This window comes from Acartia tonsa, chromosome 14 (genome assembly GCF_053477335.1).
Source record: "Acartia tonsa isolate MP-2025a chromosome 14, ASM5347733v1, whole genome shotgun sequence".
NCBI classification, from domain to species: domain Eukaryota; kingdom Metazoa; phylum Arthropoda; class Copepoda; order Calanoida; family Acartiidae; genus Acartia; species Acartia tonsa.
The window spans coordinates 60,694-85,201 of record NC_137273.1 but is presented as its reverse complement, the minus strand read 5'-3'; the positions used below and the strand labels follow the sequence as shown (position 1 = coordinate 85,201).

General features: G+C 29.8%; 1 protein-coding gene and 1 long non-coding RNA gene across 2 annotated transcripts; both read right to left on the bottom strand.

The window, feature by feature from the left end:
- Positions 1–2,370, bottom strand: LOC145305880 (uncharacterized). The gene is made up of 3 exons (XR_013874761.1): positions 1,872–2,370; positions 1,473–1,542; positions 1–1,000 (listed from the first exon to the last, which is right to left on the bottom strand). It is a non-coding gene; the product is annotated as an uncharacterized LOC145305880 (long non-coding RNA).
- Positions 2,371–8,406: 6,036 nt separating this feature from the next.
- LOC145305329 (uncharacterized) lies at positions 8,407–24,058 on the bottom strand. Its single transcript, XM_080146943.1, has 28 exons — positions 23,997–24,058; positions 23,503–23,544; positions 23,240–23,276; positions 22,433–22,504; positions 21,912–21,973; positions 21,672–21,770; positions 20,945–20,998; positions 20,770–20,827; positions 20,333–20,418; positions 19,817–19,853; positions 19,599–19,670; positions 17,796–17,863; positions 17,354–17,452; positions 17,189–17,251; positions 16,900–16,957; positions 16,629–16,725; positions 16,414–16,545; positions 16,140–16,177; positions 15,458–15,491; positions 15,277–15,310; positions 14,871–14,993; positions 13,400–13,498; positions 13,142–13,240; positions 12,781–12,879; positions 12,449–12,547; positions 11,535–11,603; positions 10,957–11,005; positions 8,407–10,346 (listed from the first exon to the last, which is right to left on the bottom strand). Exons 1-27 carry the CDS (start codon positions 24,049–24,051, stop codon positions 10,977–10,979), a joined length of 1,914 nt encoding a protein of 637 aa, XP_080003069.1. The 5' UTR covers positions 24,052–24,058; the 3' UTR covers positions 8,407–10,346; positions 10,957–10,976.
- Positions 24,059–24,508: the final 450 nt, after the last annotated feature.

Here is a 24,508-nt window from a genome sequence, read left to right as displayed (position 1 = left end):
TACATTTTAGATTTTATTAATATATGATTAGATTTAAACAATCAATGTTAAAAGAATATTAAACTGTCATTCAAAACAATATTTCATGCCAAATGTCATTCAACAATTAAATAAATTATATTTTCTTTTATCACAAAAACAATTTTCAGGTGCTCTTTATTAATAGAAAAAGTCCATCTAACCGTCAATTTTAAAACCTTTAAATAAAAATAAATTTTTCAGCAAATTTTAGTCTAAAAAATAACAAGCTTTTTTGTCTGTAGCAAAGAATCTTTCCAACAGCTGAACCAATATGGTTCTCCTTAACAGTTAAGCTTCTTATAGGTCCCGGGAAGGTTTTAACTATTTTGTGGTAGGTTAACTCAACCCTCCTAATACAAATTTAACCCCCCCCCCAATAAGAAAAAAAAATACTTTTCTTTTTAAATCTTAAAATAAAAATGGGAGGGAGGGTCAACCCCCCCCCCCACTCATGTTTCCCTAGAGGCCTCTAGGGGCGTAGCCGCTAGTATTTACGTAAATTAATAAGAATGGTGCTAAAAACAATTAAAATTATTTCTTTAGCTGCACTACTTTGGATATTAACGTCCCACATCATGAAATGAAAGTATTATATTAATCAAATGATAAAGGACAATTCAGATTGGTAGGTAGGCGAAGCTTTTTAATAATTAGAGTCAGTCCATCTGAATGTCTGTCCATCACGGTTGGTAAAATCTGTATAGACTTACAAATTAATGTTCTATTAATTATGTTCTGACACCTCTACAAGTGTTATTGTTCGTTTGTCTTTATTTCTAATTTTAGAGCTATCTGTGTCACTTTGATCATTGTCACTTAACTATTTTCTTTTTTAATTAACCTCTTTAGTTATTTTTTTCTTTATAATAGATTCACCCCTCTTAGTTTCTTTAATGTCCACAGTTCAGAAGCACAGATCACTAGGGGGACCATTTGGATTTAAAATCTTCTTCATGTATTCAGTATCAGAACTTGGAATCTAAAAAGTAAAACTATTAAAATTTTCCATAGAATTTAGGTATGCAATCGGTTTCTTTAATAAAGTACAGTCTTAAACTAGTATTGAAATTATTATATTGCATTGTTTTGCATAATTTCTTTGACATTGACATATAAATTTATGCAAAACCTCAATGATGACACACAAAATTAACCCCTCTGTAAATTACTATAAGTAGTTGAAACGTTTGGACACTATACTTAAAGACAAAACAATCAAAATTTTATAAAAGTTAAAAATAACGAATATGAAAACGTTATTATAAAACTTTGGGGACTAGTGTAATAAACAGCAAATGTCCTCTCCCCCCTGACTGGAAATAGTTATTAGATGCTAATTCTCTGCAATGCTTGATTGAGAAAGGTTCAAGGATAGGGAATAGTTAAACTTAAAGCAACTTTTCTCGCACAAGATTTAACTTTTTAAAAAGTTTATTAATTAATTTTCTAACCTTACTGGCGGCTGGACAATTGCATGCAACATGAGAGTGTTGTTCAGCTGGACACTTAGCTGTTGGCTTACTGAAATATAAAAAATATTCATTTTTTTTATCAAATTAACCCTTGTTTTAATTAACAAACTTATGATTTAAATAGGTAAGTAATAGAATATTAAGAGAGTAATTATTTGTTGCATAGTAATATAGACAACTTTCCAAGGAAATACAGTGGATATTAATTGGTCTCGAAGCTAATAGCTATATTGGAATAGTTATTTTTTACATTGTAACTTTTAAATTTGTAGAAAACTAAAAACAATAGATGCTAGAAATAATTTTTTAGTATAGCTTAAAACCGGATATTAATCAGTTTTGAAGCGATACTAGAATAATGTTTTTAATTTTTCCTACCTCCAAATTATCTCTGGGAGACCACAAGAACATGTAGTTACATTAAACACTCATATTAGTTGGGCATCGACAGCTGCAATCTTTTTTTGTTGCTTTCTTAAATCGGCAGCATTTCACACTACTTAAGAAATTACATAAAGAAAGAACAATGTTTTTTTTCAGATTTTAGTGGTAGATTATTGTGTACTTTACTCCATTTTTCCATAATATCGGGGATAACATAATTTTTAACAATATTACGTTCATTCAAATTTGGATTTTGATAATAGTTTGAAAGTTTCAAAATTTCACTAAACATAGGAGGCCTAGTATTCTTTAATTTTTCACCAATTGGGTTATATTTGGAACACTTATATCGAGTTTTCATTTTCACTATTTTATATAAAGATAATTAACATTTATTTGTTTGTTCTAAATGTTTATAATTCACAATAATGGATTGTTTTGCTTCCGTTGTTTGGTGCTGATTTGAATGTTGTTGTTTTTCTCTGTTTTTGTCTGCTAGCGTCGGCGCGTTTCAACCAATCAGAAAGCGCCAATTGTATGTAGAATTGTATGCGCCAATAAGAAGACACAATGATAATATAAATGTCGTCTTTGGTAAAAAAAAATATATGCAAGATTTTTTTCAAATTTTGTCTTTTCATTTGCATTTCCGGGCCTTTAAAAGGTCAAAAATAAAAAACCTAAAAATACAAACATTTTTTTTTATTATCTTGATTATGTTTTTCACCCTAACCCTTTGAAACTTAAAAACTTATATATCTTATTGTAGAGGCTAGGTTTGAAGCGGCTAGTATAAAATAGAGCAATAAATATTATATTTCTTGAATCTTATCTGTAATACAAAGTAGAACGATGTCTATCTGTTTGTATGTCCATTTATTTGTACCAAAGGATCTTGCTACCGATCGGGTTCTCCTTTACAGGATAGCTTCTCATAGGTCCTGGTAAGGTTTATAACTATTTTCTCGGGGGGTTGGGACACCTTCAACCCCCTTAAAAAAAATGAAATATACCCCTCCCCCCCCCCCACGATAAAATAAAAAATTCTTTTTAGAACTAAAATGAAAATATTGGGGTTGGCTAACCCCCCCTAAATTTTTTAAAAAAATTAATTTAATTTTATACATGTATTATAAAAATCTGTTTTTTCATTATCAAAGCAATGCCTTTCAAAACAAGTATATTGGTTAATTCTTCAATTTAGTGAACCTAAATATTGATGTTGAAACTGGCATATGAACATATTTTGTTTTGTTACTAGCTTTATATCCTTATACTAAAGTAACAGGATGTTTGTTTGTCTGTGTATCTGTGTGTGTATCTGTGTGTCTGTGTGTCTGTACCAAAGGATCTCCCTAACCGCTGAACCGATCGGGTTCTCCTTAACATGGTAGATTCTCATATGTCCCGGGAAGGTTTATAACTATTTTGGGGAGGGGTACCACCACCCTCCCAAGAGAAATCACAATAAAATCAAAAATAATAAATATTTCCGCCGCATAGTGTCGCTAGCATAGTCGCGCTATGTAGTCGCGCTGCGTAGACGCTTGAATTTAACAATTAATAACATAGACAAGTTATTTCTCAAATTAGATATTTAAAATAAAAAAAAACATTTAAAGGCCACTAGAGGCCTCTAGGGGCGTAGCCGCTAGTTAATGGATATATTATTACTTGGATCTTACACCAGATTTTCATGTTCTCTGATAAACTGACCAATAAATGACTGGGAAAAAAAAACCTAAATTGACAATTTTTCTCCAAGTATCTTCTACATACATGCTTACAATAACAAAAATTTCAAAAATTTTGATGAGTAAGACGACATTTGGACACTTCAATTACATTGAATTTATACAATTGTAATTGATATAGATTATACGTGGATATTATGACAGGGAGGAAAATTTGTTGTCAATTTAGGTTGGTAACATGGACATCATTTATTGGTCAGTACATACATCCAGTAGACGGGGAAGGGAATATTCTACGTAGAGAATTGATAAAACAATGTAAGTGGATATTGTTACGGGGAAAAAATTGTTTTCAATTTAGGATAATAACATGGACACTATTAATCAAAAGTAAGCCAATAACTGAAGAATATGATATGAGCTGGCTCCGCCCCCCAAGGCTTGGGGTTGGAACCAGGTAAACACCTTCCCCGTGGGAAGTTAGGGGACAGTTCTATGGTCCTAAAACTAATTACACATGTTAGGTTGGGTTAAGCAGGCTATAACTAGGCAAATATCTTTCCTTTTGTATTTTTGAAAGGAATCCTGATTTGCAGTTTTCTAAAATAACAAGATATTCAAAATTGGCATATATTGCACATATATCAACAAGGAATAGAAACTAAGAGGGGGCGCAGCTTACTTACTATTGAGGTATGTCCACTACAAATACATATTTATATGCCTTTACACTAGGGTTGGGCCAGATACTGGATACCGGCTGATTTCTAATGCTGGATATCCAGTATCCGGCAGGACATTTGGCCAATAGTCGATATCCGACAAATTACTGGATATCCGGCAGGATAACTGGATACCTGTCATTATCAATCAGCTGGATATCCCGTATCCAGATAGTTTCAATATCCAGTATCCAGCCAGACATTGAAAATGGACGGATATCTGGCCGAACCCTACTTTACACTGCACTACTTATGAACAATAATGTCCATGTAACTTCTTTTCCCTCCCTGAATGCATGGAAATATTTACATCATGCAAAGATATAATTCCATTATAACATCACTGTATCATCTAATAATAAAAGTTTTTTTTATTTTGAGACTAAAAGTCAGGGATCTAAAGGAATATGACAATGGCCGATAAATTGATTTGGCGTTATCCTGTTACAAAAATTTTTATCAATTTGAAAATTTGAGTAGACCCCCCCCCACCCCCCCCCCCCCCTGACAGTCCGGATAGAACGCTGCCGGAGGACAAGGGAAAAAGGCAAGCTTAAATTTAATTCAATAACGTGTCCGTGCTGTGTGGAAGTTTTTGCCTTGCCTTGTCCCTTAACTTTTCCTCTTTGCCTCAATCAAATCGCATTTAGATAGAGCATATTCATCTAGGCATAGGTAGGGGGGTTTGCGTGTAAAGGGGGAGGCAGAAAATTGAAACAGTATAAATATTTAGGTTGATAGCATATTTTTCTTTAGTATTTTGTCAGTGTGCAAAATGGCGACATGTAGCGAAAGTAATGGCGTTCAGGGTGGTCAACATGGAGACAAGGGTGTTGGAGGACAGAAAAGAAGATACAAAGAATGATATTGTTTTAACAATTACTAATAGCTCTGTTTAGAGCCCCAAAAACTATCAATGAGATTATTATTCTAATATAAGGGGAAGGGGGGGGGCCGAAAAATGTTTAAATTTTTGCGCGCTATTGATGAGAGGGGTAATCTAATTTTTAAAATTTCCAAAAATATTTTAGGTTAGGTTAGCTTATAATCTAGGGAGCCAAGCGCTGCGGCCACAGATGTTGGTTGTCGAGGGTTCTCTATTTTTATAAATTTCATAAAACTATTTTAGGTTAGGTTAGGTTAGGTTATAGGCTAGGGAGCCGAGCGCTGCGGCCACAGATGTTCGTTGTCCAGGGTTCTCTATTTTTATAAATTTCAAAAAACTATTTTAGGTTAGGTTAGGTTAGGTTATAGGCTAGGGAGCCGAGCGCTGCGGCCACAGATGTTAGTTGTCAAGGGTACGCTAATTTTATAAATTTCAAAAAAACTATTTTAGGTAGGTTAGGTTATAGGCTAGGGAGCCAAGCGCTGCGGCCACAGATGTTAGTTGTCAAGGGTACTCTAATTTTATAAATTTCAAAAAACTATTTTAGGTTAGGTTAGGTTAGGTTATAGGCTAGGGAGCCAAGCGCTGCGGCCACAGATGTTAGTTGTCAAGGGTACTTTAATTTTATAAATTTCAAAAAACTAATTTAGGTTAGGTTAGGTTAGGTTATAGGCTAGGGAGCCGAGCGCTGCGGCCAAATATTTATGTTATTCTAAACCCATTAAATTACTAACAATATTTGTTAAAAAGTATCGTTAAATTTGACAATTTTTAACGTAAAAATAAATTACTTACAATACTGAAAAAAATAAAAGATCCCTCATTCATGGAAATATTTACAAGGTAGAACATGTTGTATAGTTAGGTTGCTAATATGGACCTCATTTATTGGTAAGGGGCTGGGGGCAAACCAACGTGGCAGGATTTATGCTAGTTTTCATTTACTAGGTTTTTGGACAAATAAGAATCGCCGTTCTTTCATGCTTCATGATCGATTTTTACGTTTAAATCCCTTTAATTATGCAAACCTTTTCCGTAGGTACTAAGTTTAAAAAGATTACATAAGATCTCAAACTTGATAATGTTTTTGTCCTAAACAGGATGGCATCATGGTTGGGCTTGCCGGCGCTCTTCTTGGTAAACTTGACGGCGGAAGTGTTGGTAAACAATTGAGATATTCATTTAAATTTAATACTGTTTGCATCATGGTTGGGATTCCCGGCGCTAATCTCAGTAAACATTTCGGCGCAAATGTTATAAAACACTAAGATTTTAAATGTTGTTGTTGTTAAAATGATTTATTCTTTTAGAAAAAAATCATACAAAATGAAATAAGTAAAATACAAAATAAAAATTAATAAAATAGATATGCTTTATATGTGCTTGCGGCTCCTCCTTCTCTCGCACTCCATCCCCAAACAGAATTGAAGAAAGTCCAAATCAAAGAGTTCCCCTTCCAACCAATCAGAGTGTTTCATTTTTGACCAATCACACACGAGTATTTTGAAAGCTTTGCAGATTTTTTTATATAAATATACTGTAAAGACAGGTTAACAATCAGTCGCGTGTGGCTTGTGGAAGTAACCTGAGTGTTAGCTAACCGGTTGCCACAGCGACTAAAGAGGCTTATGGCTCTATCCTCCCTCCCCTCCTCTCTTTCCTGTCACACATTATAATATTTTATGGAAAATATTATTTTGTTGTCAGGGGGGGGGGGGGACTACTCAAATTTTCAAAAGTGAAAAAAAGAGTTGTAGGAGGAATTTACCATTGATTTACAATTGATACCCAATGATTGTACACAAAATTATCCCAGGTATAGAGTAAAATTAATGTTTAAAAAGTTTGGTCACTTAACTTAATGAACTAACCAATCAAAAGTCCCCAGTTGTTGAGCCAACAAATAAAATCAATAATAAAACGTTAGGTACTAGTGTAATAAACATTAAACATCACCATCACAAGGGAAATTCTAGAACAAAATTAACCTCCCTCCTAATTTAAATATTTTTCTGCTTAAAAATCAAAATTATAAATTGGGGGTGGTTGACTTCCATCTTCCCCTAGAGGACTCTAGCAGCAATTATTGTGGACACCTTTATCTATATTTATGAACTGTTTGTACACTAAACCACATATAAACTGAAAATGAAAGGAATTGTTTATAACTAAGAAATTAAAATAGGAGTAAGGTGCAAATAATGTTTTTTTCTATTGATTTTCTTTAGATTTGCATATCTTTTTGGTTTGCCAATATACCCTCTAATAAATCAGAGATCTTGTGCTTCATTGACCTTGATTTTTTTGCTCTTTGATACCTCTTTGAAGATGAACAAAAACCTGTATGTCTGTATGTCTCCCAATTTGTCTGTTAGTCTATGTATCCATCTATTTTCTGTTTATCTATTCCAAGGATTTTTTTTTATTTTATCAAAAAAGGTCAGAAGTAAAAATAACAGACAAAACCCATATAAGTAAAAACTATCTTGTAGTTACAAATATCATATAAAATAAAGAGGAAGCAGAAAACTTTCTATGACATGAACAAAATAATAAAAAAGTAGACTCAAAAGTAGACTCATTACAGACTTAAAGACAAACAAAGTAAATTAAATAAAAAGATAATTAAAAACATTGAATGCTGATAATTTTATTGGTTATATATCAAGGTCAATTAATCCATTATAATAAATGTTAATAATCAAACAGTTTATAGTATTCAAATCTGTAATTTTTTTAAATATTGCTTTAGATTAACCTTGAATCAAAAATCACTTTTTACAAATTTATAAGAAGAAAAATTTATAGATTTGAATTGATACAAATTAACAAAATATAAACTTACAAACTAAATTAATATGTTATAATGATTATTATATCTGTAAATAACTAGCTATATAATGTTTAGATAAAAATAATTGCAAATAAATAATAGGAATTTTTAAAAATATGTTTCAAAAGTAATACACAGGAGTCTAAATATCTTTCAGAATAAGGGGAAAAAATCAAATATCCTGGCAATTGGATAGGTTTTTTTATAGGATTATTATTAGAAAATATTTTAATGGTCAGGTTTTAGTATAAAAAAATGCAAATGTATTCATGTAAAGGAAATTTTGATAGAAACTGCAATCTTAAAACTGAAGATGTTGGGCTGGCTTTATTTTTATTTGCAATAATTTTTGAAAATCAACATAAGTATATATATAATAATAATAATATATGAAATATAATAAAACACAACATGATACTGTTGAATATATATACGATACAAACTTTTTTTAATTAGTATGTACAAAAAAATCTTCCAAAATATTTGTAAAAATCCTTGAAATTTAAATTTATTTTAAACTTTAGTTTTACATTGACATCTGAAGAGTGCAACCATGCACGAAACAATTTGTAATGTCTGAATAAATATGTAAAATTCATATTTTGTTTGTGAGTTAACCTCTTAAATGATACAAAATATATATTCAACAGATAATAAATCAAACTGGCAGAATCTTGAAAGTACAAACATTATTGATTTAATTGATAGTATTTTATTTTGTTTTTTAAAAATCTCATGTTTCTAATACCCACAAATCTAGATTATTTTGTTAGTAGACTGGACCAAATTATATCTTTAATATCAAATTCTTATTACTTAGTCAAAATTCATGCCAATTTGCTTCAAATACCATGTATAGTAGACACTCAGTCCCTTAATGTAATTAAGATATTCAACAAGACATAAAAGACCGATTAGTCAGTAAACTAGATTATTATATTCAATAGATTAAGAATATTGAAACTGTCTCTTTTATGATGTTTTAATATTACACTGGTGTGTGATTTCTCTTAATTTGAAATAATTTGAGGACACAAAGAAAAGTTCCTTTTTAAAATCAAACTTGAAGTAGCAAAAATGGATCATATTCTACATTTTATAAAATTGTTTATTTGATAACTCCTTGCAGATTAGGGTGGGTCCATTTCCCCCTTTTTTCAGATTTTACTGTAATCATAAGTTGTGGAAGTCATATATATGTATGATAAGCCCTATTCAAGTTTCAAAAGTGACTTAGCTCTTATGGCTGCTGGTGCGCTGGGGGTATAAAAAGTGCCCACCCCCTTATAAAACCAAAAATTTAAATTCCTTCAAACACATGCATGTTGCATATTAAAATGACTGCATTAAAATGCTGATTACGAATCTGAAAACTGTTTTGAAAAATATTGCTACTAGTTCAAATAAGATCTCATTAAGTACCTAAAAACAGCTGATTTAGTCAAAATTGTTCATTTTGGTAGGTTTATTGAAAATCATTTCAGACTGAATCAATATTTTTCAAAACTATTTTCAGATCTGTAATCAGCATTTCAATACGGTCATTTTGATATGCAACATGCCTGTGTTTGAAGGAATTTCAATTTTTGGTTTAATAAGGGGGCGGTACATTTTATAACCCCTGCGCGCCCGTTGTTTTTGGATTAAAAAACCTCTTTCAAGTTTCACAGGGTTTTATATGGGCTCAGTAACCCTTGCCAATGTCTACTAATGTGAAATTCCAAAATCGACCCACCCTATTGCAGATATAATTATTTTTTTTCATCTAAAATATTAAAAATGATAACCAAGATTCAAATCATTTCTCGGATGGTTGTTTAGTTTGATCTCTATGAAAATTCTTGTCAAGCAATGTATTATATCCCATTTACTAAGATTATGTACAATCATAAGATTAAAACCATTTTGTTTTATGGCCCAAGATGCTGAAAGAAAAGAATAAAAAAATTGGTTTTAATCTTATGATTGTACTTTTTATATCTGCAGAAAGCTGTTTATAATATGATGCAAGAAATAACTACATTATTACATTAAGGGAGAATATTTGTAACTGGACATTAATTAAGTAAATAGTAATATATATAGTTAATAAAAAAATATGGGGTCATGTGAAGGAAACAAAGTTGCAGGTTTTGTCATATTTTCACAGTATGTTTTAAAAGGATATTTTAAAGATTAAGTAAGGTGATTGCCCTGCAGGGTAAGAGCCCACCGCAGGGACTAGAAAGAGCAGAAAAGCTTCTGTAAAAATATGACGAAACCTGCTACTTTGTTTACTTCCCTTGACCCAAAATATGTTCTGTGAAGGATCTTTATCTGCTGCCGTTGTCAATTCTGAAGTATTATCATGAATATTATAAAAAAATCCTTATACTAAAGTAACAGGATGGCTGTTTGTTTGTGTGTCTGTGTGTTTGTACCAAAGGATCTCACTAACCGCTGAATAGATTCGGTTCTCCTTAATAGGGTACCTTCTCATAGTTCCTGGGAAGGTTTATAACTATTTTGGGGTAGGGTACCACCACCTTCCCAAGAGAAATCACAATAAATCGAAATTTTTTTCTCTTGAATAGAGACTCCTACGTAATATTGCAAAGTGTCGTAAAATATTGATAGAGACTCCTTTAAAACATTGCAAGGTATTGTATTATTTTTGTTTTAAAAACCAAACATTTAAGTGCCACTAGAGGCCTCTAGGGGTGTAGCCGCTAGTAACAAATAAATCAACAACAAAAAAAGATTTACTGGGCTTAACTTATTCATAGATTTAAATATAAATATTTAATATAAACCGAAAATTAAAAGGATGTGGGGATTTAGTACATAAATCTTTGTTTAAACATAGTATGGAATTTTTAGCTTGAATGATTTAAAGATAATATTCAACCTTTTAGGTTTTATTTTCTTGTATGATTGCATATTTCAAACTTATGTAATGATTTACCTAGTTTTATTGTCGTTCATTTATTCAAGTTCCCTTCTCCTCTTAGCTCCTGAAATATTAATTACATATTTAAATTAATTAAAATATATTAATTAATATTTGTTTATCTATCTGCAAAGATTGTGACCAATTAAAGTTACAAAAGTGTCACAAAATCATTAATAAATCCTGGTGTATAGAGAATAGCAATTTAGTACAAAAAAAAGATTGTCGATGTCAATCTTAAAATTTGTAGCCTCAACACTCTTTATTTTTTTATCTGTCTGTCTGATTGTCTGGCCCTCTAAAAATTAAGAAACCACATTATTCTTTATCTACTAGGAGCCAATTTATAGGTAAAAAGGGACCTACAGATAAGGGTACTAGATAATATGGGTAAGGAAGCAAGTCAGAACTATAAAAAAGGGAACTCCACATACACATTCAGCACTCTAGCTCAACTGTAAGATGGTCAACCCTCCCTTTATCCACAAACCATTGAGAACTCATTTAGGGTTCAGTGTATTAGAGAGAAAACAGAAATTGAGAAAGAAAACATGTTTCCTGCAACAGCTGAGGCTTAAACAAGAAGGACTTACCATTTTCTCTGAGTACTTCTGCAGTTTCAGAATGCCCCTCAGAAATTGCCCAGTCAAGTGCAGTTCTATCTAGACACATTAATTTCTATAATGCACATGATAGATTCACAACTAAATATTTGACCAAATATAGTTTGGACAGAAAAGATGAAATGTAAACAGATATATACAGGGTGGGAGGGTAATAGTAGAAAATTCTGATCACAATACAATCTGTAGCTCATTTGTTTTTGAAGATAAAAGAAATCATAGAACATAGAAATATAGGAATTCAAGTCAATTTCAGGTTCCAGGTAAAATCCTGCAGGTTCTAATTCTCCAGGTCATAGCTCCTGTGAACGCAATTTTTTACTTAATGACATTAAATTTTAAACTTTAGCATTAGTTCACATAACATTTTAAATTTCCCTGCTTACCAACAATTGCTGCAGCTGGACCTGCCAAGTACAGCTGATGCTACCAAAAATTTTGTTTAGAGAATTCTAATATGGTTCTTTTAGCTTCAAAAATAAAAAAATAAAAATAAAAAAAGCCATTTAAATTTTTCAAAGTTAAAAAGCACCTAAAACCCAAGAACTGCTATTCAGCCAATTAATTCCATTTGAAATTGCCAAAAGTTAAGAAAGTATTTTGTTGGCATTGAGGTGTAAAAATTGTTTTTTATCTAACGGAAGGGGAGGGGAAAAAAAGGGGAGAAAAATGTGAAGGGGTTGTAGAAAAATTGTCACTCAGAATTGTTTGTCATAATCACATTCACTTTTCCCTGCCTAAAACTAATGGTTGTTAAATAAAAGGGCAAAGAAAGCAAAATATGAAACAGGAGACATCCACAAAATGTTTTAGCTCTAATAGGAGTTAAGAGGGGTGTTGACCCTAATCCAGTAGTTACAACTATAGTAAATTAAGGAACTAACCATTATTTCTCTTAAAATTGACATCAGCTCCATTTTCAAGAAGAATCTTTACAATATCAGTGTGTCCATTCAATGCTGCATGCATAAGACTGGATATTCCTGGATAAACATACATTTGTCTTATATATAAAAATATTATATACTAAAAGAAATGTGTAGTTTTTATAATTTTTGGAAACAAATCCAGTGATGGGGTTGGGGGACCCCCAAAGCATTATCACCAAAATTAAAACTCTTTGTGTAGCTAAACCATGATTATCCTAGTCCCATGTTCTAATAAATAATTAACAGGTAGATGGATAGATACAACTAAAATAGATTGTGTAACTAACCATTATTATTCTGTAAATTGACATCAGCTCCATTTTCTAGAAGAATCTTAACAATATCAGTGTGGCCTTGAAATGCTGCAAGCATAAGACTGGTATATCCTATATAAAGAAAATATATTTGATACAATTATAGATACAATTAAAATAAATTGTGTAAAATATTATATACTAATATACTAAATGTGTAGTCTTTTTAATTTTTGGAAACAAATCCAGTGTTGGTGGTGGGGAACCCCCAAAGCAGCATCCCCAAAAATAAAACTCTTTGTGTGGCTAAACCATGATTATCCTAGTCCCATGTTCTAATAAAGAATTAAAAGATTGATGGACAGATATAATTACAATAAATTGTGTAACTCACCACATTTACTCTGTAAATTGACATCAGCTCCATTTTCTAGGAGAGTCTTCACAATATCAGTGTGTCCTGGAAATGCTGCCCACATGAGACTGGTTTCTCCTAGATTAAATGCATTTTTCTTATATATAAAAATATTACAGAATAAAAGTATTGTGTAGCTAACATTTATTCTCTTATGAATAGTCATCAGCCCCATGTTCTAATAAATAATTAAAAGGTAGATGGAGTGATACAATTACAGTAAATTGTGTAACTAACCAGTAGTTTTCTTTGAATTGACATCAGCTCCATTTTCTAGGAGAGTCTTCACAATATTAGTGTATCCATTTCTTGCTGCAAGTATAAGACTGGTTTCTCCTATATAAAATGCATTTTTCTTATATATAAAAATATTATACAATAAAAGTATTGTGTAGGTAACAATAATTCTCCTATGATTAGTATTGTGTGGTTAAACCATCATTATCCCCGTCTTTACACAAGACTGGTAAATCCTAAATGAACAAACAATTGTCTTTTATATAAAACTATTATACAATAAAAGTATCCTAGCCCCATGTTCGAATAAATAATTAAAAGTATACAAAAATGTTTTTTGATGTGTTAAAAGGTTACCCTGTGAAACTTGAAACCATATAAAACCAAACATTGAAATTTCTTCAATCACATGCATGTTGCATATCAAAATGACCACTTTCAAGTTTCACAGGGTTTTATATCGGCCCAGTAACTCTTGCCAATGTGTACTAATGTGAAATTCCAAAATCAACCCACCCTTTTGTTCAATGCTTATCACACCCCAGTGAAGGTGTCCTGGCATCCTGTGCCCACTAGGATGGAGATATTCAAAAAATTATCTCTCAGTTATGTGTCATACCCATTCTTAAAAAGTCATGCAGTTTGGGCTCTTTATCTTTCACAAATAGAAAATGAGATAGAAAAAAACAAAGGAGGGGGGCATTTAACCCCCCCCCCGACATTAGGGGTTACGGGTTTATAGTAGAAAAAAACGTTATACATACTGTAAGAATTGTCATAAACTCTAGTTTTGGGAAATATAAGTACTATTTTTGTGCTATTTGTAGTTTAGGTACTTAAAAAATGTGAGAGAAGTTGAAAAGTTTTAAGTAAGTTTCAGCATTTTTAAAAATTAACCATTATTAGTTTTAGCTTTTATTTCAAAGTTTTCAGTTAATTTTTTAGTTACTTCAACATACTTCAGACATTTACCTAACCCACTCCCCTAACTCCTGATATTTTAAAATTTAATTAAAAATAAGGGGGTTGGACAAAAATCTTGTTTTATTATTCTATCTTCTGCAGTAGAGTCCTATAACTACAGGGCATACAACTGTGGTGCCCTAACCATGCAGGGCTAACAAATAAAAAACTAACCTAACAACAGACCTATCATAATTATAAAAACTATCTCAAAACAACCCCCTCTCTTATATTCAATTACATAAAAATGGGTGGATTAAGAGGTCCAAGAGGCAATTTTGGGAAACTACTGAAATTCAATTCTTTGATATTTGATATCAACTAGTTTTAGAGTAATGTGTTTTGGTATTTTAAGTAAATGTAAAGACTGAGTTAAAGAAAGATATTGATGTAGGATGGTTTGACCAGTCAGTTAGTTTACTTACACTAATATGTGTCTTAATAACTTATGGACAAAAGAATGGACATGCAGATACAGATATTAGAGATATAAAAGTTAGTAACTGACCTTTTTTATCCTTTAAATTCACATCAGCACCATTGGATATATAATACTTTACTTTCTCCAATAATCCTGCCTTTGATGCACCAAGAAGAAGATTGCCAAGATTTATTTTTTCATTCAACAATTCTAAATATTTATAAATAAGAACATAAATTAAAAAATATTGTTCATTACTTTAGGATAAGTTAAGTTATAGAAAGATCTCATTATTATCCCCTTTGGATTTTTTTTCAATTAGGAATATTGTGGTAACTACCCCCTTAACCCCTCCCCCCCCCCCCCTCCCCCAAAAACTATTATTCTGGTGCTTAGCACAAAACATTAGATTTCTTGTGAAAAATATATAAAAAAATGATGTAAATGATATTCATGGTACCAAAAAAAGACAAATATAATTTGCACTGTTAACCTGTTATAATGTTCTTGTATTCCTCATACTTCTCCTGAAATAATTAAGATGGTTTATAATATTTCTTTTCTTTGGTATTTAATAGGATGATGATAAATAGGGTTAGTAAATGTTTCAATCAAAACTTATCTACACCTTATTTCAGTAAAAATCATTTCATTAAAAATAAAGTAAATCTTACATTCATTTCATCAGTCACATTACAGTTATAGGCTCTGAAATAAAAATAAAAGATGAAATTACAAATAATCTGATTTTTAAAAGAGTTATGACTGAGAAAATGGAATATTTATAATATTGTTCTACTTTTCAAAAGTAATATGTAATAAGTTTTTAAAATCTTAATTTAACCCCTTTTGTAAATAAAATGTGTACAGCTGTAGAATTGACAATTTGTCAACACTTGTTAAAAAATTTTGTGAAAATATCTAACTTCATATGTCTAAAACAATTTTTGTCCTATTTAGCATAAATGGATTTTTTATATTTCGAGGCATTAAATGATGGAGTGATAGCCCCAGGGAACATAGAATGACTTTGTTTTTGTTTGTTGAACCATTCCTGTAAATTTTAAGTTGTAAACAATTTCTTGGTGACAATTTTGGTTCCAGTGACATGTGTACAGAGAATGTGTCAAAAATTTGGGAACAATCATTAAAAGTTATGTAGTTAAATTAATTATTAAAAGTTTGACCTCTTTCCTCACCTTAATTGGTTGGGGGTAGCAGATGTTCCCCTGATATTTCAGATTGTTATACAATTTTATGTATGTCCACTGTTTGATAAAGAATTTCCAACTTCAAGTCAGTCAAAGTCATATTTTGCTTTCTTCACTCTCTAATATATTTATAAAAAAAACATACCTTGAAATCTCAACCACATCCACTGGAGATAATTGGCTCTGAAAATAAGTTTGTTTAAGCTTTAAAGATATTATTTAAGGTCAGTGAGAATTGATAAATAACTGGGATCGAGCAGGTTTAGACTATAAGGCAAGCATTAATTTTAACTTACATGCTAGAAAGGTCTTTGATATAAACAAAATATACTTTTTTTGAAGCAAAATAACTTTTTAAATTCTTATAAATAGAGTATAAATACAAAATATTTATAATCAGACTAAAAATAAAAACTCACAGGATATTGTTTGAGCAAATCAGTGTCATTGAAGTAGGATCTGAAAGGCTCCTTAACAATTATGCATACTGTTCCCATTTTGCATCCTCGTCTTTCTGTATAGTGGGTGATGGAAAAGAAGTCGTAAGGAGTCTAAGAAATTTTAATTAAAAACAAATATTTTGAATTTTAAAATACTAATGAAAAGAAGACATAAAATTGATTAAAATAATTACCCCATTTGTTTCATTATATTTTGTTCTTATAGTCATTGTTTTTCCTATATTTTCTACAAATTTCTTCTTTATTTCAACAAATTGGTCGCGATCAGGTCTAAATATAAATCATAAAAATTTAAATGTAATCTAGGAAGATGTATTATACCAGAATTTGGAGTACTTTATTACTATTTGAAAACGTATACAATTTTATCCATTCGCTTACAAAAGTAGACAATAAAACTAAAAAGTTTTAATAAAACATTACAATTTAAAACAAACTTTTTACCTATTTTGCTCATGAACAAACCCAAGAACATGCACCAATTCATGCAATATGATTCTACCTAAGAATATACGTTTAACTTTTGAGTTAAGAAATAAGAACATTTTTTAAAGCTAAAGAAAAAATAGAAATCTCTTTTAAAGTAATTTAATCATTTGTTTAGATAGATAGTATTGAACAACATTTTATCTAAAAGAAAATAACAACAAGAAAATCTAAAAATTTCATAGCCTTTATTTAAAGATCCAGTTTTTATCCTAACTTGTTACTTTAGCTAACAGTTTATATTAACCTTCTTCACCAAAGCATCCAGGGTTTCCAAGATTTAGTCCCCTATATGGAATATCATTGTAGCCTAAAATTTTTAAATATAAAAATGACGTTTAAATCTTAGAACTTTTAATTAATTTTAAAAATATTGTTTATCCTTTCATAGTAAATTCTAATTAAAAATAACCTATTGAACCAGAACAATCATATGTATTCTTTTTGTGAATTTTCAACTCTTGTGTAAATGTTTGGTTTGCCAATTTTTTATCAATGAATTGTATGCAACCTAAATTAAACAACTATTCATGATATCCATCAAAATTTTGCTTATTATGATTTTGTTTCTATAAAAATTTTGAACATATAGAATATTAATGATTAACAACAACAAAAGAAGAACATATAAATCAATAAAAACAATTTATTTAGTAATTTTTGCTGAACAGACAATCCAAACCATTTATATTTTTAAAATGTACAATGCACTATGGCCCACTTTGTGTGTTAATGTCAGTCAATCAAAGTTTTATAAGATAACAAACAATTAAAATTAAAACATAGTACTATGGAACCAAAATAAATATTTATGTATAAATGACTATATTTATAGTATCAATTTAAAATTTTACCTTTAGGTAATTGATCCTCTATTATTTTCATTTGTGACTTTATTAGGTTCTTCTCATTATCTGTATACCTAGATCATTAATTTTGCATTGAAATGTTTATTATACAAGTAAAATGTTTTGTTATATGCCTATTAATCCCTTCAAATTCAAGCTTTCTTTGTAAAATATGTATTTATATCTGGTGCATTATTTGCCAAATGTACCACTTTTCTGCACTACCTCTCCAATTTTGTTAATACTCTATATTTTGGTCCAATGGGTCATTCAAGGATGCTGGATGGCCAAAAAAAAAGTTTCAGAGTCCCTGGATGTCTAGATATCTAGCTATCTATGAAGGTAGGTAACAAAGGCAGAATTTTTTACGTTTTTTGCCGTTCCCGAGGTTCTAATGGGCATTTGTGGTAAGAAGACGTTGATTTATCAAGATAACTGTGAAATACTTTTATTTAGGCATTTTAATTTACTAAATTTCATGTGAAGTAAATTTTTTTGTATATTCAACCGATTTTTGTCAAAAGGAATTTCAAATGCACATGATTTATGTTTCTTTTATCACTTATGTTATAGCAATTATTTATGTTATATTCACTTCATTTTCTTGTTTTAACAATTGAAATCCATCTCGACAAAAAACGGTTAGCTGCACAAAAAATTTTACTTAATATGAAATTTAGTAAAATAAATTACCTAAATAAAAGTATTTAAGAGGGATCTTAATAAATCAACATTTTCTTACCACAAATGCCCATCACAACCTCCGGAACGGCAAAAACGTAAAAAAATTCCGCCTTTGGCGGTGAATAACGGCAAAACGGTTCGGTTTTTGCGGTTTTTGCATAAATAACAAATGATGTGTCTTGAAAAGTTCTACAAAAATGAAGAAATAGTCTATGGCCCTAAAACAACTCCTTCCCCCAAAAAATGGGCAAAAACCATCAAAAACATGCACAGGGTGTCCCAAAAGTGTAACAAATTGTAAAATAGGCAAATATTATTGTTATTAGTCAAAATCTGTATCTATATGACAGTTTTAAGTAACTTAAAAATAGAAAAAAAAATTAAAAAAAAAAAAAAAAATTTTTCTCTTTTTTTGAAAATACAGGGTGTCCAAAAAATATAAAAATATTGATCTGGTCAGAAAACACTATGGCCAAACATACTAAGACACATATTAGAGTAATTTGAAAAAAATAGCCAATTTGGACCAAGTTTTAGCTCTACAGACGCAAAAATCACATTTAAAGGGTGTCCCAAAGTGAAATTTGACAACCTTATAGTCCTGAGTGGTCCAAACGTTATATACCACATATGCACACAGATAAAACACAGGATTTAAGCCAAAAAAAATGATTTTTTTCGGACAGGTATTTTGGGTATTACGCTAGATATTCAAAATACACTTTTTGTTGGACACCCTGTAAAATTAGAGTTTTGGCCAAAATAGCATTATGTGCACTTTTTACATTAATAAACGATCATTTTGGTGTATAAAATGTATAGATTGGATGTAAGATTGATGAAAAAATTAATTATTAAAACTGTGAAAAAATGGGTGTTTTTTACATTTTTGTTACCTACCTTCATAGATAGCTAGATATCTAGACATCCAGGGACCCTGAAACTTTTTTTTGGCCATCCAGCATCCTTGAATGACCCAACGGACCAAAATATAGAGTATTAACCAAATCAGAGAGGTAGTGCAGAAAAGTGGTACATTTGGCAAATAATGCACCATCTATATATTTGTTATACTAAGTAAACTTTTTTTATATCTTTGATATTTTTTTATTGGTTTAATTTTACCTTCTTCCATAGTCCCATTCATCCATAAATATGAATGGTATAGTGCCATTATACCATCTGTAACTTGTATTACTATAAAAAAGATACTGAGATTTTGATAAAAAAATAGTGGTATTAAAAAGTCAGAAAATTTTGTAACTGTATTGTAAACACAACCAAAGTGAAGGCCCATAACAAATCTAAACCCCGTAATATTAAATCCCTGGTATTTATTTTACCTGACAGCACTATAACCAGAATCATAATCAACATCACCTGTTTCATTAAAACAATAAATTATTGGATAGTGGCTTATTCATTAGTTTATTACATAAATTTTTGCAATACATTTACTCTCAATAAAATTTGAATACAATATATTTTATTATGTTTTTCTATTAAATTTAAATTAAAAAATTATTAAATTAAATTATTTCAGGAATTGTAGGAGTCATAGAATCAAAATGATAATTTTGTTTTGGTAATTTAATTAGCTAAATGGAGGCAAAACTTTACTTTACCTACATTTGAAAAATAAATTATTGCATTAATCAAATATTTGTAATAATTCATATTTTATAATTTAAAAAATTCTACTGTCTATATCTTACATTTTTAATTATATTTCCTAGTAAAAAATGTAATAACTTTTTATTTGAATTTTAAAAAAAAACAATCTAATCTAATTATAATAAATAAAAATTTTATAACAAATGAATGGTTTTAAATATTCATTTAAAATAATTTCTTAGTACCTAATGATAAATCATCATAGTCCTGAAACTCATCTTGTCCAAAGTTATTTTCATCGCTTCCAGCACTGTCAATTGTACTTTCATTTCTCAATATTTTAAGAATTAATTATTATAAATCCAATTATAAAATCATTAAATATTTAGTAATAAAATAAATGAATATGGACTTTAATTTGATTTTTGTATAAATTCAATTCAATTTAATTCAAAATTCAAATGCTACTTCACTGAATTGGTTATGTTAAATGATAGTTTAAATAGAATTTATTATTCTTTTAGCATTTCATATTGATGGGGAGTTTGGTTACTTTTTTTCATTCCAGACAAATTGGTATTTTATTAATTTTACTTCTAAATAATATTATGACAAAACTTTGAACATGAATATCAAAGAGCCAACCGAAAAAATATTGTTACGGACCCCAATTAAAAAATACCTTATTTGGTTTGGTCCTAGTCCTATAACCTTTAGCAGTTCTTGCAACATTGAAGGTCCTGACATTTAAAATAGTTTAGAGATAAAAGATTTTATCAGTGTAATTTAAATATCATTTAAAAATAATAATTTAAAACAAATCTAATAAAACATAATTTTTTTAGTTTAAAAATAACCATTGGACTGAAAACAGGCTGGGTGTCCAAGTGTCATAGATGCATTACATTGACCTAAAATAATATATTTATAAAAGATATGTTAGTACAATGACAAATTTACCAAAGGACAAACATACTAGAGGGACATCTCTAAAGTTAAATGCCCTCCATTTTTTTTTAAATTAGGAGATTTTATTCTAATATTTGGAAGATTTATATTTTAATGTTTGAAAGATATGTAGTGTATAAATTGACCCATTTGAATAAAATTTCAGTTCTAAACCTTTGATAAAAAAGGCAAGAGAAAAATATTACATTCACAAATTCAATCCAGTTCTACATAAATAATATTTTACTTACTTTAAACTTATGCAGTTACAATTGTTTTTAAAAATATCTATAGAAGAAAATAAATATTTTTGTTTTAATCTTTAAACCAATTATTCTAATCATTACATTATGTACCTAAAACTTTTTTAATCAGCAAATTTTCTTTATGAATATGTTGTTATTATTATTTGTTTATTTTAGCCACATTTAAAACTTTTAACATTAAAAAGACATTATTGGATATCTGGATTAATTTAAAAGGTTATATTTCAATTTAATAAAACTTCTTTTTGTTGCAATGAAATAGAATAAGCAGTCCATTGAATGAGTACACTATGTAAGACTAGAGCTCTTAATGAATGCTCAATTTTGAAATTTTAATTAGTGAAAACTGATTTCCTTTAAATCTACTTACTTTTCCATCCAGAACACTTAATTGAGGTATCTTTCTTGTCAAAAAACAAACAGTTGCCACATTCTTTCCTATCCTCCACTTCAACAAACTTAATTGTGTCTGAAAATTTAAATATTAATTTAACAAATCAAAAGATATAAAGGCTAATATGAAGTAAATAAATATTATTTTTATGAGCTGAGTTTATGTTTATTACAAAATCAAGATTATAATCTATGACCAGTGAAGAAAAAACAAGACCTTGAAGAGCTTCTATCATTTCCATTTGCTTTTTAACAAATGTTTTTTCCTCATCTGAAAACCTACAAAAAAAAATTTAGATAAAAAAGGACAAAATTACGATAAAAGGGATGTACAAACTTTTTAAATTTGATATTATTGAAAAAAATACATTTAATGATAGCCTATTGGGAAGGAATACACCACAAGATCTTATTATGGTGCATTTCTAAACTAAATCATTCTTAATAGTTGTGCATGGTATTATGACAACCAACCCTTTAGTTGCATGACCTTTCTCTGTGCATGGTATTGAGTTGCACCTGTTTTTGATCAATACATTCTCCCTATTCCAACTATTCATGACACACATCTGATAAAGCTGCAGATTTAGTGTCTTTTGTTATGACTAAATAATGTGCCCAGTTTTGAACCTTCCCAATGTTCTATATGTTGTGACATTTGTGGGTCACATACCAATAATTAGCTTTAAATCTTAATATTATTAAATTTACACTCTTTATTTGCCACATTAACTTTACCTCCGACCATATCCATGTTCATCCATGAACATATACATCACTTTTCCGTCAGACAACAAAGTTGTGTTGGACCTATAATAAATGTCTAACTTAAAGTGATTCTGCAAGAATTACACCATTCTAACTGCTGAAATTAAGATAGACCCTAGAAATCTTTTTTGCCTGACATTCTAGTTGTGTCGAATGTAGAGTTTTTTTCTTTTCAAATAGCACAAATATGTTATATTGAATATCAACCATTATCTTTTTCTAGAACCATTTTACAGATACAGCAGTTTTTGCCAACAATTGGCTGTGACAATCTGTTGTTAATGATATTGAAATAAAAAATTTGTTCATAACTATTCTAAATATCTTTAATCTTGTTTATAGAGAAAATTCTAGGAAGCACAATGAAATTTTTTACTGATTTTTACTTTTTACAGTGGGCGGTTGGTGGGAAAATAGTGTAGATGTAAATGTATTATGTAGACATGTAAATAAGCTTAAGCTTAAAATTTTAAGTAAAAAATTGCAGTCACAGGAGGCTTTAAAGATTTCTGGAGACCTGAAATATATGGATGGTTTGCTGGCATCCTGTGCCTGCCAGGATGGAGATATTCAAAAATTTCCAAATCTAGGTAATGTGCCATACACATATTTAAAAAGTCACATATGATTTTTGGAATAATGATTCCTATTACAACAATAAGAATAGTATAAGGAGAGCTTTTCTATAATAAAGTCCTAAAAATGTAAGTATGCCCTTTAGACATAATCCTGTATTTAACAGTTTTGCAACAAATTTACATGCATAAAACATATCACCTTGTACAGTTTTCAGATAAATCTTGAATCAGAGAATCTAAGATTTAAAAAAAAGAAATTAAATTATTATTTTTTATATTTTTGCTGAAAGATAAGATAAGTTTTTAACTTTTGTTTCCATAAATACTTTTTATATATCTAGTCAATCATGTGTTAAAAAACTGTTTATTTTAAAATTTAATTCAAAGCAGAATTAGAAAGCTTTTACCATAGGATTAACTCAAAATTTCAGATTATAAATTTCTAATCTATAAACTGAAAACCTGTTCTGATTGGAGTTTTCTTGGAAGCAATAACATTTCCTCCTAAAATTAAAAAATTATGAATATCTATTTAATCCTAAAGTGTGAAGGCGTAAAAATTCACTCCCATCTGGCTTTCCTTACAATTGAAATTGCAGCAAAAACATATGTTTTTAGATTTCTAATATAAAATTTACATAAAAAGACATTTTCTGGAAATATTTTTTGAGCTTATGAAATAAAATAATTCTACAGTAACTATATAGTAGGAATTTTTTATCAAACTTAACAACATATTTTAGTCCTTTAGATTAGATCTGGGATAATAAAGGTGAGCATTTAACACCCCCCCCCCCCTCCCATGACCAATTAAGGTGCAAAAAGGGTCAGAATTTCAAAGGTTAAAACTTAAAAATGTTGTGATTTTTACCATTAAAATATTACACTTTCCTAATAACAGACAAAACATGACAAATGTAGTCATGAAGTAGCTTTGCTACTCAAATTATACAAACCTTGATACAAGAGTAAGCATATTATGTTAACCCAAAGTGGGTGAAACTGTTGCATATTTTTTTCTTCTGAAATAATAGAAAAGTTAAGTATCACCCCAATTTAATATATAATCCAAATTTCTACATTTCAATGTCAAACAGCAAGCCATCTTTAAAACGTAAACTTATTAATACTCTTTTAAAATGCAAATTAATTGAATTTTAAAACATGATGTATATTACATACTTTTGTATAAAAGTAATATTTTGTCTATGTCTATGTGTACCAAACTTCTGAACAGACATAATTCTCCTTTACAATGCAAAAGTACTCTCTCACCCACAAAAGAATATCATCCCTAGAAAGCAATGCAACCCTCCCCCCTCCCACTCCAAAAAAGGCTTTTTGCTGTATACTTTTGAAACTAAAATTAAAATTAGGCTCAAATCACACCTCTCTCCCACTCCTACATTCATATCTTGGAAAAAAGATAACAAAGTGAGGTTGTTCATTAATTAAATTCTGGATACAG

Excerpts from the sequence above, each read along its gene's own strand:
- LOC145305329 (XM_080146943.1), bottom strand. The coding sequence starts at position 24,051 with ATGCAACAGTTTCACCCACTTTGGGTTAACATAATATGCTTACTCTTG. Across the intron at positions 16,546-16,628 it reads AATATAATGAAACAAATGGG|ACTCCTTACGACTTCTTTTC; the intron begins GTAATTATTTTA and ends AAAATTTCTTAG. Across the intron at positions 13,241-13,399 it reads CAATTCAAAGAAAACTACTG|GAGAAACCAGTCTCATGTGG; the intron begins GTTAGTTACACA and ends CATTTAATCTAG.